This window comes from Benincasa hispida, chromosome 7 (assembly GCF_009727055.1).
Source record: "Benincasa hispida cultivar B227 chromosome 7, ASM972705v1, whole genome shotgun sequence".
In the NCBI taxonomy this organism is placed as follows: domain Eukaryota; kingdom Viridiplantae; phylum Streptophyta; class Magnoliopsida; order Cucurbitales; family Cucurbitaceae; genus Benincasa; species Benincasa hispida.
The window spans coordinates 18,685,668-18,700,913 of NC_052355.1; the positions used below are offsets into that span (position 1 = coordinate 18,685,668).

At 33.0% G+C, this 15,246-nt stretch overlaps 2 protein-coding genes across 2 annotated transcripts; one reads left to right on the top strand and one right to left on the bottom strand.

Moving 5' to 3' along the window:
- The first annotated feature begins 961 nt into the window (after nucleotides 1-961).
- On the top strand, nucleotides 962-4,271 carry LOC120081467 (heat stress transcription factor A-8). The gene is made up of 2 exons (XM_039036353.1): nucleotides 962-1,436; nucleotides 2,947-4,271. Exons 1-2 carry the CDS (start codon nucleotides 1,215-1,217, stop codon nucleotides 3,955-3,957), a joined length of 1,233 nt encoding a protein of 410 aa, XP_038892281.1. The 5' UTR covers nucleotides 962-1,214; the 3' UTR covers nucleotides 3,958-4,271.
- Nucleotides 4,272-4,606: 335 nt separating this feature from the next.
- On the bottom strand, nucleotides 4,607-14,468 carry LOC120081468 (vacuolar iron transporter 1-like). The gene is given in 5 exon segments (XM_039036354.1): nucleotides 4,607-5,182; nucleotides 11,052-11,166; nucleotides 13,869-13,954; nucleotides 14,056-14,228; nucleotides 14,230-14,468. Coding segments are annotated over 5 exon segments (744 nt in total). The 5' UTR covers nucleotides 14,302-14,468; the 3' UTR covers nucleotides 4,607-4,884.
- Between the last annotated feature and the right edge of the window lie 778 nt (nucleotides 14,469-15,246).

Genomic DNA, 15,246 nt, shown 5'->3' on the forward strand with positions numbered 1-15,246 from the left:
TTTGATATGATATCAGAGTAGATGGTTCAGGGAGGTCCTATGTTCAAACCCACAAGTGGGGAAAAATATTAGATGATATACTATTAAGTTTACCTTCACCCATCAGCCGAAAATGGTCCGGGATAGATAAGTCGACGTCAAATAAGTATAGAAAAATAAGTACAAAACCAAAAGAAAGAACCCCATTCCATAATACTGCTAATTTCTATCTACTCGCTACTTACTTTCGATACTCACTAATGGCTCTTGATGCTCGATTGTCGCTCGTACTTCTCTCTCTCACTTGTCACTATTTTCTCTTTACTTCTAGCTTGTGATCATATATAATACTTCCTCATTCTTTCGAATCTCGACTAAATTATATGACTATACAACCAAAACCAACCATGAAAAATAAATGTTTATTTAATACTTGATATGTTAATATGTCTTGGATGATCCAAGGGTCATTAGAGAGTTAAAGTGTACAAAAATTTCCACATATGGAACTGCCTGGGCATGGGCTTTTTGAACATGATGTTTGTTTTGGTTAAGTTAAAAATAAAATAACTTGCAAATCACTTTGAACGAAAACGATTAGCAAGAGGAAACAAAAATGTCAAGTGATCGAGAGCGAGAGTGAGTACCAAGATTATCGAGCATCAAGAGTAAGTATCGATTTTCGAGGATCATCGTATATACTTCATAGAGTTATGATCATGATTAGACCATGTGATGATGCAAGCAAAAGATTTTTCTTTTTTTTTAAAAAAAAAAATAGGTTTTAAAATCTAGGTCTTTTTCATTTCAACCTCTTAAAATTGCCACTCATATAAAAATCTTATTCAACTTGTAATTTAACTTAAATGATATTTTAACCTAAAGGAAGAAAGTGAAATTTTACTATATATGTAAATATTTTGATTATTTTTCTATATTTGAAAACAGTTTAAATTCAATAAAAAAAGAAAAAAAAAACGTGGCAGAATGTAAGCGGTGAAATTGGTAGAAGAATCTCTCAAGAAACAGCGGCAATGGCGAAAGCAAAGCAAAGCCGCGGAGAAGGGAAGCATTTCACTGACAATTTGCCTCTCAAAAACCAAACAAAACAACACAACACTTTCAAAGGATAAAACCCTCGAAATTCCCAAATTCCCAGTTCTCTTTTTGCCCTTTTCATTTCCTCCTAATTACGCTACCTTAATCTCAGTCTCCTCCTCCTTTCATATTCTCCGATGGTGAAATCCGCGGCGGAGCGTCAGGGATCGTCGGTGGCGCCATTTCTTAAGAAATTGTACGACATGGTTGACGATGATTCCACTAATTCAATTATCTCCTGGACTTCTTCCCATGATAGCTTTACCATTTTGGATATTACCCAATTCTCTCTTCACGTGCTTCCCAAGTACTTTAAGCATAGCAATTTCTCTAGCTTCATGCGCCAGCTTAATATCTACGTGAGTTTCTTGTTTCTTATTATTATTTTTTCTTTTTAAAGAAAACTTTCATCATTTGTTTGTGTTTCTTGTTTGTTTCTGTATTTTGTTTTTGTGAATTTTTTCCATTCTTTGTAAAAGACCTTCATACACCTTGTTCATCATGAAGTTAATCGTTTGTTTTGTGTTTGAGTTCTGATTATATTGCTGCAACTCGTCTTGTTCTAGGTGCCCTAATTGCTAATAACGCAATTGAGGACTGTTGGTGAAGATTTACTTTGAATTAGCTTAGGGTAATGTTGATGGGGACTTGACTGAATTTGTGTAAGGTCGGTTAATTGCTCTGTTTTGGTTAATGGTAACCTCAGAGGCAGAATTTTTCCTTTAGACATGGAAACCCTTAACCCCTTCTTTTCTCAACAAAATGTTCAATTATCTGCAGAAACTTTGTGAAATCCTGGTTTTAGTAAGTGGAAAATAAATGCTGTTTATTAGAACTGGCTTGCTCAGGGCTTGGATACAGGAGCTGCACCATACAATTGACATGGTTACCATCATCTTCTTCTGTAAATTCTCTAACGATCATATTCTTTTCAAAAGCATCAGTTGGAAGTTCAGTGGAATCTTCGTTTCCATCAACAAGAAGTTGCTTGTGGTTGCTATATTCATTACTTTAGGACTTATGAATGCTCCATGGTGGGAAGAATTTTAGTATTTTAAATGAATTGCTCTAGCATGTGGGTGATGATGCTATTGGATTGAAGAGCTTCCATGGAGGTTTTGAAGATTGGGTATTGTCAGAAGGGGGTTTTCGTGGAGAGTAATTGGGCAAGGAGTTTCATATTGGGGTTTTGCCATTGTCAAGATATGGCTTAGTGAATTGTTTTTGGCTATGTAAAGGCCATCGTAGTGGGACACTAGGCTGGGTTTGTAGTTATTGTTTTGATAAGGTTCGTAGTTACTGAGTGAATCCCAATTTCATGAATGATCAAAATGATTCACAGAGGAATTTCGCAGGCTGCCAATGAAATTGGCCACTTGTGTGCACTTAGTTGATAAAACTCTTCAACGTACTCGCCTACTGTTAGAATTTTCTTGGGAATATTTCTGATTTTTTTTCTTCAGTATTTACTATAGAGGAAATTTCACAAACGTCTCACTTTATTCTGTATAGTTCCTTTGTCTGCAGCTTTGTCTTTTACTCCTTTTTGGAACATTCTCTATAAATGTTTATTGTTTCATAGACTCCTGGTTCAATCATGATGTAATCTGCAGAAACACACTCAACTTCAAGTATTAATTTTTGTTGGGGTTTTGCAGATACATTTTTTGTTGTGTCTGTAATGTGCATAGTTTCTGAGAGTAAAATTGTCATTTGAAGTACATGCTTTTATACTCTTACAAAAAACGGGAAACTGTTCGACATGAAAGCTGGTAGAGGAGAAACAACTACATTTCCCCCTCACTACTGACATATAGTTTTGAATTATCATATCATTGTTATAACAAGTGGATTCTTTTATTATTTTAGGGTTTTCGGAAAATCGATACTGATTGCTGGGAATTTGCAACTGATGGATTCATTAAAGGACAAAAACATCTGTTGAAGAACATTTACCGAAGGAAAAACATCCAGGGCACAGATCAGCGTAGAGCATCACAGCCCCAAGACAATTCCGATGGACAAGTTGAACTACCTGATTATTCAGGGCTATGGAAGGAAGTTGAGAATCTTAAAATAGATAAAAATGCCGTAATGCAGGAATTGGTTAAACTCAAGCAGCACCAGGAAACTTCAGAGAACAAGTTGCTTCTATTGAGAGACCGCCTTCAAGGTATGGAAAAGAATCAACAGCAGATGCTGTCATTTTTAGTAATGGCAGTGCAAAGCCCTGGATTTTTGGTTCAGCTTCTTCAACCAAAGGAAAAGAATTGGCGCATGGCCGACACTGGCAATATGCTAGAGCAAATACCAGATGATAATCAAGTACCTTCAAATGGTATGATTGTCAGGTACCAACGACCATTAGATGAACTGTCAACAACTCTACTTCCAGCAGTGACAGGTCCGGGAAAACAACAAGAATCTGATCCATTCCCTGATGGAATGAAAGACTTTTTCCTTAATTCTGACTTCATGAAAGTGCTTATGGATGAAAAGTTGTGTTTAGACAATCATAGTCAATTTGTTCTTCCAGATGTACAAGATGTTGCATGGGAGCAGCTTCTTCTAGCGAGCCCTTTTTCTGGGAATTCAGATAATGGTAGAAAAATAGACGATGAAAGGAGACATATGGACGATGAGGACGATGAACTGGATATGGAAACAATCGATACTCAAACACATGAAGAGAATTCCCAAGACTTTGAACTTCTAATCAGGCAAATGGAGAAATGTGAAGATTTTGAGATACAACCAAGGTTGGATGAATCTTATATCGAGAAATTGAATACTGTTAATCTTCTAACCCAACAGATGGAGCCTTTGGCATCTGATCAAGAAATCCTATATGAAACAGCAGACAAGATACAAACCCGTTAAAAGAACAATACATTTTGGTTGGGTTCATAAGACTTCATCAATATAAGATCTCAAAGATCAATATAAGTTCCTTTTTTTGTCTTCACTATCCACACTAAATAGCCATTGGTTGACTATGAAGTTAAGGTGATTAAGCTGCTGCCATTTGAATATCTTGAGCAAAGTATTGCATTTCAAACAGGTTTATGGAATTTCAGCCATCTTTTTTCTTGGTGCTACTACAAGGTAATGCTTTTGTTTCAACTTTCAAGCATTATATCTTGTAGGCCTTGATATATTTTAATCAACACATAGTATATAGTATCAGTTTTGTAGAAGTGGTTTCTCAATTGCTTCTTGCCTGCCTTGCCCCATATGTTTTTGTATAGCTAGGCAGACACTCCTCTCGTTATGATTGCTTGATATTAAATTCGATGCCCATAATCTTTCACATGTGCGTGCTCGTGTACACATATATCCCTCACACAAACTGAGTTTTCTTGGCTATGACATACCAAAATTTATATTTGTTCATTCTTCTTTATACTATAAGTCTTGAAATCTTTTACTTCTATTTTATGTTAGTAAGTCTTTTAGTTAAAAATTTCCTTAAAAACATGATTGAAAATGTAGAGTAGAGATCTTTGATTCATGATTAACAGTGGTTCGATTATCGAATATCGATTATCGATTCATGTATCAATGTATGTTCTTATACACCAAGCCAAAAAATTCAAGGATTGGAAATGATTTTTCAACCATATTTGTTGCTCATAGAAAATTGAATTCTGCATATGACAATGCTTTAGAAACCACATCAAATGTTCATTTATGGACCTAAACTGAGAAAACTAATGAAAGTTATAGAATAATCTCATGAGATTAGACTGAACATGTGGCCTTAGGGGGCATTCTCTGAATAGAGATTGACATGGGGAGTTGTTTAGTTCATTGTTGTATAGCCTTAGCCATGCCAAAAGCAGCTGCAGATGCAATAGCTCCGATGAGGGTGGTTTGGAGGGCGCTTTTAAAGGGCTTATTACCTGTGAAGTAACCCTTTGCATATCCGAACACGAGCAACGCTAATAGTGTCAATGCAACCGATGCTGTCACGGCTCTCATCACATTTGAAATAAACATGTAAGGAAGAAGGGGGACTAGTCCCCCTAATATGTAAGCCAAAGCAATTGTGAAAGCACTTTGTAGAGCTCTTCTAGGATCTGGCTTCTCCAATCCTAATTCAAACCTACATCACCAACACAAACAATACAAACACTAAATCATAGGAATAAATGTTGAAATTATACTGTTTGCTTTTAAAACTGTACTCATCAATAATATTTTCTAAGCTCAGTACTTTTCTTTTAGGAATCGAGGTATTCCAAAACCAACTTGTCCATTGCTGCTACTACTAGTAGTTACATTTTGTGTAGAATAGGGGTTTTAAAGAGGTAAATTAGGTTCCTTTTACTGGTTAAACTTAAAATTGAATCACTTCCATATATATGATAAGATCAAAATTGCGGAGCATGAAACGTAAGAATTAGAACAATTCAAAATTTTAATGTAGAAAGAACAAATTGACTTTGACAATAATAGAATGATGTGATTTACCATTACACCTATCTGCGTATCCCGAGAGGGTAGCAACATTTTGTTACAGTTGCTAATTCTTTTTTTAAAGAATTCAAGCATAAATTAGTGGACAAAATTCTCAATTAAAGGTCGATGATATGATCTATTTTAGAACTGTTGAACTAGAAAAAAGAAGGGTAAATTGCAAAAATCACCCATAAAGTAGGGTGGTAATTATAACTTTCAGTTTTAAAAATTAAGTCCTCAAATTTAGGGATGTTCAAATAATCTGACAATCCAAACAAGTCGGACTATCCAACTCAATCCAAAGAGTTGGATTGGGTCTCAAATACATTTTTTAAAATTTGGGTTGACCCAACTCAATTCGAATTACTAATATTAATTTACATAAATATATGACTCTCCCTCTCGATTTTGTGTACCTCGATCTCATCTCCGGCTCTCCCTCGTTCGATTTGGTTTGCTTTATCTTCATTCTTCGTTCAACTTCAGTTGTTTATCCTTTGTTCAACTTCATTTTGTTTCAATCGATCTCTTCATCTTCATCTTCATCTTCAGTCTTCGTTCAGTTCCAGCCTTTTGTCTTCATCAGCTTCAGTTCATCTTTATCGGCTCAAGCCATTGTCTACCTTCATTTAGATTCAATTTGTCTTGCTATTGTAGGTTTGATTCTTCTATTTTCATTTTTGAATCTTGATGCTTTTTTTTTCCTTTTTCTCATTGTCTTTCTTTCTTTGACATTTTCCGTTGTCCGTCTTTCTAAATTTGTTGTTTTACAACCCGACAATCCTATTCATGTCATTCGGGTAGCCAATCCGACCAACCTAAAAATTTGGGTTGGTTTAAAAAAATCTCCCCAACTTAACTCGTGCACATCTCTATACTCAAACTTATACAAGGGTTTTAGTGGACCTTCAAACTTAATTATATAAATTGTAATAATTGTATAAGTTTGAAGGTTTAATTTTTACCATTTATAGGTCCAATTTCTACATTTATTCTAATCTTAAGGGTCTGATTTTAACATTTTCAGGAGTTTGAGGGTCCAATTTTTAAACCACGATTTACCAAAAAAAAAAAAGAATGATAGCCTAATGTCTTTTGAGTTTGACGAAGGCTTATTGAAACATGAAATACTAATTATTTTTTTAAAAAAAATGAACTGAATTTATAACTTGAAAAATTCTAAACGTTTTTCTCTTTTTTTTAATTTTAAATATGATTTTGTATTTTAAATCTATATACACCAAAAACATAAAAATGTTATTCCTCAGAATTTGCACAGTTTGGATGACAAAATCCAATAACTTTCAAAAATATGATCTAAATTGACTAGAAGTCAGACTTCTCTGCAGGCCTCGTATTAATCTTAGAAAAGAGATGCTTCTTTCAGTCACCCTTTGACGAAAGGAACATAAGATCCGAAGTTTACGACTTTATCGAAGTTCTACCTTCCTGTTTCCTCATTTTTTGTTTTTTTGCTGTTAACTCTCGGTGTACTCCTAACACATATTTGTTGAATTTAGTGAATCTGAAACATAATACAAAATCCAGATTACCTATCTGACCCTAAAGTAACCTAGGTTTCACCTAAATTTAGGAAATTATCAGAAATAGTAGTCAAAGTTTTCCATCTTTCACAAAGCACCTTTTTGGTCCATTGGTTTAATTGTTCATCTCAGTCGGGATCGATACCAAGACTAAAATTAAAATTTGACTTCTTTAAACCAAATCTGGATGACATAGACTCGGGTTTCTATGACTCACTCTTCTTAATAATCTAAATACAACCATACAAATCTAGACCTTATTTATTTATTTAAATTCTAAGTCAAATATTTCTTAAGAGTTTCTCGGTCAACAATTACTGGTACAAAATGTTGGGTTAAAAAAATAAGGTCAAATTACAAGAGACTTAATTTGTATCTATTTGATCCCAAATTTTAAAAGTGTTTAATGAGTAAACATCCAATTGTGTTCGATATGGTTCTAAACTTTAAAATATGTCAAATATACATTTAATCTTTAACTTTATGTCCAATAAATTTCTAAATTTTCAATTTGTGGTCTAATAAGTGCTCGACTTATTTGATACTTAATTAAAATTCATAGATCTACTAAACAAAATAAATAAATAAATAAAAAGTTGAGTTTCATTAAATTAAAATTAAAATTTATATCTAATATCTCAATTAATTTTAATATCTTTAATATGTCAAGATGATTTTAAATACTAAGGGTGTTTAAATAACCCAACTCGAACAACCCAAACTACCCAACCTAAAATGTAAGAGTTGGGTTGAGTCAGGTTCGTGCTTGGATTTGATTAGATTGAACTTTTTCTAGTTTTGTTGAGTTAGATTGGATCGTAGGTTGGCCTAAAAAATATTTGGCCAACTCGAATTTTATCTATATTAAGAAATATATTATACATATTTCTCTTTATTTAAAATTTAATTATTTTACATTGATTAATTTATGAACTTTTAATATTTTTCTTTTAAAATTGTTATGATATTTGTCTTTATTTAAAGTTTGTCATAAATATCATAGATATTTGGTATTTAACATTTGAATTTTATGAGATATTAGTTATTAGTCATATGTTGTATATAAACTTACATATTTTTAATTAAAAATAAAAAATAAATTATAACCCGACAATCCAAATTTTAAGGGCTGGTTTAGGTTAGTTTAGAGACTTTATTTGGATCCTTTGAGTTGACAATTTAATCAATCCAAATTTTTGGATTGATTCTAAAAAATACCTTCAACTTGACTCAATCCAATCCATTTACCCCCATTAAATACTTAATTGTCTTTCTAGATAAGAAACTATATACATGTTGAACATTTTTAAAGTTAGAAATTATCTAATACAAAATTAAAAATTTAATAATTTATGAAACAATTTCAAGAGTTCACAAACATTTAAAAAAGAAAAAAAAAAAGGGTAGAAAATTGTGATGTCAATTGTCTTTCTTGGATGGGAGCAGTCAACATGTTGGTTAGAAAAGGCTGGGAAACTTCAAATGGATTTTATTGATGGCTATTACAAAGCTAACCTTTGCTTTTTTGTATGAGACAAATTTGTGGGATCGAGATAAACTCACCGCCTAAGAATATTGTCAAAGAAAATTATTCACGTCTATATCCTACATCCATTCTCAAGGAAAATACCGATCTTAATAATAAAAGACTCATAGATGTTACTTTTGTATTTATATATGTTGAGTTGCTCGAGGTAAAGTTCAAGCTCACAGACGTTCTAGAATTTGTGCGTCCCTAAAGAAAAGTGAAAACTCTTGAATCTTAAGCCTGGTCGAGTTTAAGATAGGTATTTTGTATCTTCGAGTGCTACACTTACTTTCGACACTACTATTATTTCACATATTTCACGCGAGAGTAAGAGAATGTATCTTATAAACAATCCCACACCACCAGCATCAAGAGATAAGCAATTCTCTATGTACACAATCGAGATAAGTTCTTCATATACTTAGGTATCAAAGTGTACTTGGCTCAACACCACATCGATGTGAATACAATTGCAGGTCAGCTTTAGATCTAGCAATGTATTTGGATTAGAGGACAAGGTTGAAGGTAGGAGTGTACACGGTTCGGTTCGTCGATTTTATCCAACTTTTGCACACTTCTAGTTGAAAGAGTAAAAAGAGGACCTCGACAAGATTCCTATGCCAACATTAGACGTCGTCTGTGGGGATGACATGTCTAAGTGAAGCTCAACAATGCGAGTGGCTAGGAGACTAATGCTCAAATGAGAAAATCCCCATGAGATGAAATCACTCATGGCCCCGAGCAAACCGCGACCAGAATTGGATCGACCAAAAGGGGAATCAACCCCTCGATGGAGGGTACACTCAAGAGGCAAAAGTTTCTACCGCCCTGATGGTAAGAAGTGAAAATGCCCAAGAAAACCCTCCATAAGGACTTGAAGAACAAATACCGTCTTGAAAGTCTTCTCTAGCCTCCAAGCGACGAAAGTAGTATTCATGTACCATATGGAAGCCATGACGAAGATGATGTCATGCCAGCACCCACGATGAGGGGCCACAAACCTTATTCTAGTACGTAACCCACACAAGGGAAAAGTGAGGGCCAAGACACAGGAACCTACCCACTCATGGTGGTCCCAAAAACTAGCATTAGATGAGTTGTGACTAGACCCATCCCCCACCACAACACGTGGTCTAACCACTTCTAGAGGGGATCGAATTGTGCAATCTCCTGAGTTGCAAGGCCATTGGATGAGGCGATTGGCAAAAGACACCTCTCCAAAATCTCTGATAAAATCAATTAGCAGGGGAGGCCCAAATGGGCAAAAAAATTGATGCTTTGCTCAAGCACATAGAACTCCCCAATAAGCTCTTGAAGAAAGACAATGTCCCATTCTCAAGCAAGGTCACAATGGAAGAGCTCCTAGAGCACTTCAAGCTCCCCATGATCAAAGAATACAACGGTAGTTCCGACAAAATCAATCAACCCAAGACGTATCAATTAACAAATGGAGCTATATTGGGTTCTCGAAGCCATACACTATCAAGCCTTCCACATGTACCTAATAGGACCAACCTGAGTTTTGGTACTGAAAGGATCCACCAAAGCGTTAGACTCTTATGGGGAGTTGGCCCACACTTTCATCAACCAATTCATCGAAGAACACAAGACCCTCTGACCATTACATGAATAGGTGGGTGGTAGAAAGTTTTACCTCATGGATGTATCCTCCACTACCCAAGGCTCAGTTCTAGTCGTGAACTGCTCGGAGTCATGGAGGATTTTGTCCTTTTAATTTGTATTTTTTTATTTGATCGCTGACCTCTAAGCACTCGTTGGCGCCAAATGATGATGTGGGTATCTCGTCCAAGCCCTTTTTACTCTTTCAGCCCTTTCCTATGGTTTGAACACACGTTGGAGCTGGAACTAACTTGTAAGAGTACTCGCACCAATGTGGTTCCAAGCCAAGTAAACTCTAATACCTAAGTTAGTGCATGAATTATTTAAATTGTCTAAGCATAAAAACAATTGATTAGCCCTTGAGGCTAGTGGTGTGGTGGCTATTTATAAGGCTCATTCTTTGCTCTCACTTGGAATAGTAATATCAGCAATGTGAGAATAAATGTGACCCTCGAGGTTGTAGAGTGTAGTATCTGGCTTGGGTCAACCATTTTCCTGCTCAATCAGCCACGACCCATAAGAAGTCAAACTAGTCAAAAGAGTTGTCCACGCCCCTTTCGTGAAATTGGACGAGCTTGGTTAGTCAGTTTGGAACCTGAGGGTTTGACTTTTCCTTTTGGGACATGTAGATCTACTTTAGGATGTGTTTGGCCTTGGATCTTATTTTGGACAACTCTTACCAACAAACATAATTTTTAAAAACAAAAAAGAATTCTCAAACAAGGCCGAAATGGTTATTAAACAATCTCTTAGCTAATCTAAAATAATAATAATTAGCAAAAAGAATCTAAACGATTATGATAGAAAGAAAATGAGCTTACTTCATCATGAAATCTAACCAAGCTTGAGGCCTCTTCCTGAGAGCATTCACAACTGGACCATACTCATGAGGTTCGATCCCATACTGTGCCAATATCTCTGCTACTTCTGCCGCTTCTACATTAATAACATTATAACATATTAATCTCTTACAAAACCATGAGTTTTTTAGGTTAAATTATTATTTGTATTTTAGTTTCAATAGTCCTCATTTTTATTTAGTTTTGTCCAATCGATCCTATAAAAATTATCGCTTGTTGTTTTATATGAGGTGTATAAATATTTATCTGTCTAGAAGATATATTTAAAATAGTTGGGTCTTGTTCGGTTGACACATGACATGTTTCTTTTAGATGTTGCTAGATATGTATCACGTTCAAAAAAAAGTGGTAGATAAAATAAATTATAATTTGAGATTTAACCCTAAACTAAAATTTTCAAAACCATGATAACTAAATTTAATTTAAGCACAAACAAGGAGAACGACAATTTAAATCAAGGGTAAATTGTAAAATAAAGTAAAAATACTACGGTAACTTTGTCATTTGTTTAAAAAATATTTCTATTATTTCTAAACTCGTATTATTATCATTTACCTCTCATAAAATGGAGTAAAATTCATCTTAAAAGCTGCATTATTATCACTACATTTTTATAAATGTTTTAAAAATGGTTAGATAAAAATTTAATTACCACATAATTTTAAGGTATCACCATATAGTTCTAAGTTTGCATTTTTATGTAAGTCGGATAAAACTTGGGTGTAATTTGAAGGTGTCGTGGTAAAAATTTTTTAGTTAAACCTTTTTTAATTTTATTTTTACTATGTTAAAAAAAAGGGAGCATTAAATCATTGCACTTTTAAGTTTTGAAAGCATGAGGGTATTAGTGAAAAACAATGAACAAAATTGAAAAAGCATTCGTTATAATCTCGTCAAAAAGAAAACCAGAAAACCCATTTTGTAAGAATATACCCAAACTACCCCCAAGTCACATTCAATAACAAATTTTATTCGGAAAATTAGGTTACCATATACAAAATGTTTGTACATACCAGAATAATAGAGAACAAATTTATTTTAAGGAAAGATACCTTTTTAATGTTGGTCTAAATTTTATTTTATTCTTTTAAATTTTGAGTTTGGTTTCTATTTAGTTTTTAAATTTAAAAAGTTATAATTTTACTTTTGAAATTTGAATTTTGTTTCAATTTATTTCTTAAGTTTTCAGATTTTACATTTTTAATCTTAATTTTTTATTAAATACTCACTTGTAATAATTTATATCAATGTGAAAATAACTTTTTAATCCCTGAGTTTTTAGTCTAGTTTCTATTTAGTCTCAAGGTTTCAAAATGTTACACATTTAATCCTTTTAAGTTTTGAGTTTGATTTCAATTTAATCCATAAATTTCAAATTGTTACAATTTTACCCTTGACATTTGAGTTTTATTTCAATTTAGTCTCTAGATTTCAACATTCACATTTTTAATCTCAGTTTTTCACTAAATACTTATTTTTCCGTCTTCAGTGTTAATGTATGTCAACAAGTTTAAAATAATTAAACGAATTATAATTAATTAAATTACACTATTTTTCATCACTTTTAAAATTAAATTCAAAATTTTACTTCATAATAATTACTTTAAATTAATTAATAAACATTGACATCAATGTTTGAGAGTGATTATTTAATGAAAAATTGAGGTTAAAAATGGAAAATCCTGAAATCTATGAACCAAATTGAAACAAAACTCAAATCTTAAAGATAAAATTCTAATATTTTGATAGGATTAAATTGAAACCAAAATCAAAACTTAAGATTAAATGTAAACATTTTAAAACCTATGAACTAAATAGAAACTAACCCAAAACGTAGACCAAAAAAGTATATCTCTTAATTTAAAGTAATTATGAAGTAAAATTTTAAATTACTTTTTAAAAGTGATAAAAAAAAGAATGAAACTTAATTAATTATAATTCATCTAATTATTTTAAATTCATTAACATATATTAGTGAAAAATCGAGATTAAAAATATAAATCTCAAAATATCGAGACCAAATTGAAACAAAACTTGTCATTTTGAAACCTAGGGTCTAGATTAAAATAAAATTCAAAAAATTACCTGTAACATTTTTAAATTGATAATCAAATAAAAATTAGATTCAAGACTTAGATAAAATAAAATATTTTGTTATTTTATTTTATTCATAAAAAAAATAAAAGTTGTCCATATTCATACTAACTTCATTGAAATTTGAAATCTAAATCAATCTCTAAAGAAAATAGAAAATCTACTCAATAACAAATCTCAAAACGAAGAGTTGTTCATATTCACTAATTTTCGTTTCAATTTGAAATCTAAAACCAAAAGCTAACGCCTTGTTTGATTTTATAATGTTTATGTACTTTTTATTAATCCGCCAATTTTTGAAAACTAACGAAATTAGTTTTTCAAAAAAGGTTGTTTTTTTTAAAAAAAAATGGATAAGAATTCATGCAAATCAAATAGAAAATAAGTCTAATTTTCAAAAATCAAAAACAAAAAAATGGAAGATCAACCGTTTTAAATTTTTTTTTTTTCTGTTTTTGAAATATTAAGTTTATATCATTCGCATTTTTACAATAAAATTCTTAGCTAATAAAAATAAGATACAAAATGATTATGAGAATGAGCCGAAATGTTTACCAAATCGTCCTAAAGAAAATAGAAAATCTAGTCAATAAGAAAAGTTGTTTGATATTCATACTAATTTCATTTCAATTTGAAATCTAAAATCGAACTCTAAAGAAAATAGATGGAAAAAAAAGGGGTTACCAGTATCGGGAACTGCGACGATTTCTTCTTGCTCTCTCCGGAGTTCTCTCATATAATGATCCGCTTCACTCTTCGCCGCAAGATATCTACACAGAAATCACAATATACAAATCTGTAAAACAACAACAAAACCATTCGATGTTTCTTCATCAAACGGCAGTGGCGGAGCGAGAGAGAGGAAACGCACCCGCCGAGTCCCATGGAGATAGCGCCAGCAGCGACTTCAGCGATTCCGGCGGTGACGACGATGGAGGAAGACACGTTAGCGCCGGACAGTCCAGCGGCTAGGGCGAAAGGGACGGTGAGGCCATCGGAGACGCCGATTATGACATCGCGAACGATCTCGCCGGCGGTGAAGTGGTTTCTCGGTGTGGCGGTTGAGAAGAGATTGCTTGTAGGCATCGAGGCGGATTGGTGGAGCGTCATCCGCCATTGATGTGTACAGGAAATGGAGATTCAGTAGAGAAAAATGAAAAGTGAGGGGCGGAAGGCGTGGGTTGCGTGTTGCCGTAACCGTGAATTGTCAGACACTCGGGGCTGAAAAGCGAGAGATTTGATGGCGAAATCTTTTGTCTATATATATTCAAAAACACTCCCTTCTTATTTATTTTTAAAATATTTTAATTATCTTCTTTGATGTGGTACAAATATTCATGGAGCGGGTCGGAAGATGGGAAAAGCTTCTCCATCCTCATCTCCCTATTTCATTCTCCGTGTGAAATTACTCGTGGGGATCAGGACTGGATTCTCCGTGGGAATCAGGAAATTTTTCCTTTTTATTTTTTTAATATATTCATTTTTAGTAATTTTGTTATTCTCAACCAAATAAAATTATATATATTAAATGAATATTTCCAATAAATTTCATTCAAATCATAGTATAAAAATTCATTATAAAAATAATACTATTATACGTGAAAAAAAATATAATTTAATTTCTATAATTTCTAAAAGTTAAAATTTAAATATTACAATGTCTCAAGCTTTCTATTTAAATACAAAACATTTATGACTTAAGGTAGAAAGTCTTAAATGTTAAAATAATTTAGAAATGTATTAAAGTACGAAAATGTTGAAATAAAAATTAGAAAATAAACTAACTTTTTATATCATAATTTTTTTGTAAAAAATATATAGATAAAATAATAATAAATTTATAATATTATTATTATTTATTATTATTATATTCATCGGGTAGGGAGTCGAGACGGGGACGGAGAAAAATATCCCGTTTAGCCAACGAAAAAAATTATCTCTATTCTCTCCCCCATTCCCCATCTAATAGGGGATTCTCCGCCCATTCGGGGAGGTCTCTCGCGTCCCTGGCCTCGATCCCGCGGGTAAATAGACATCCCTATGTGTGAGTGATGGAGGAAGA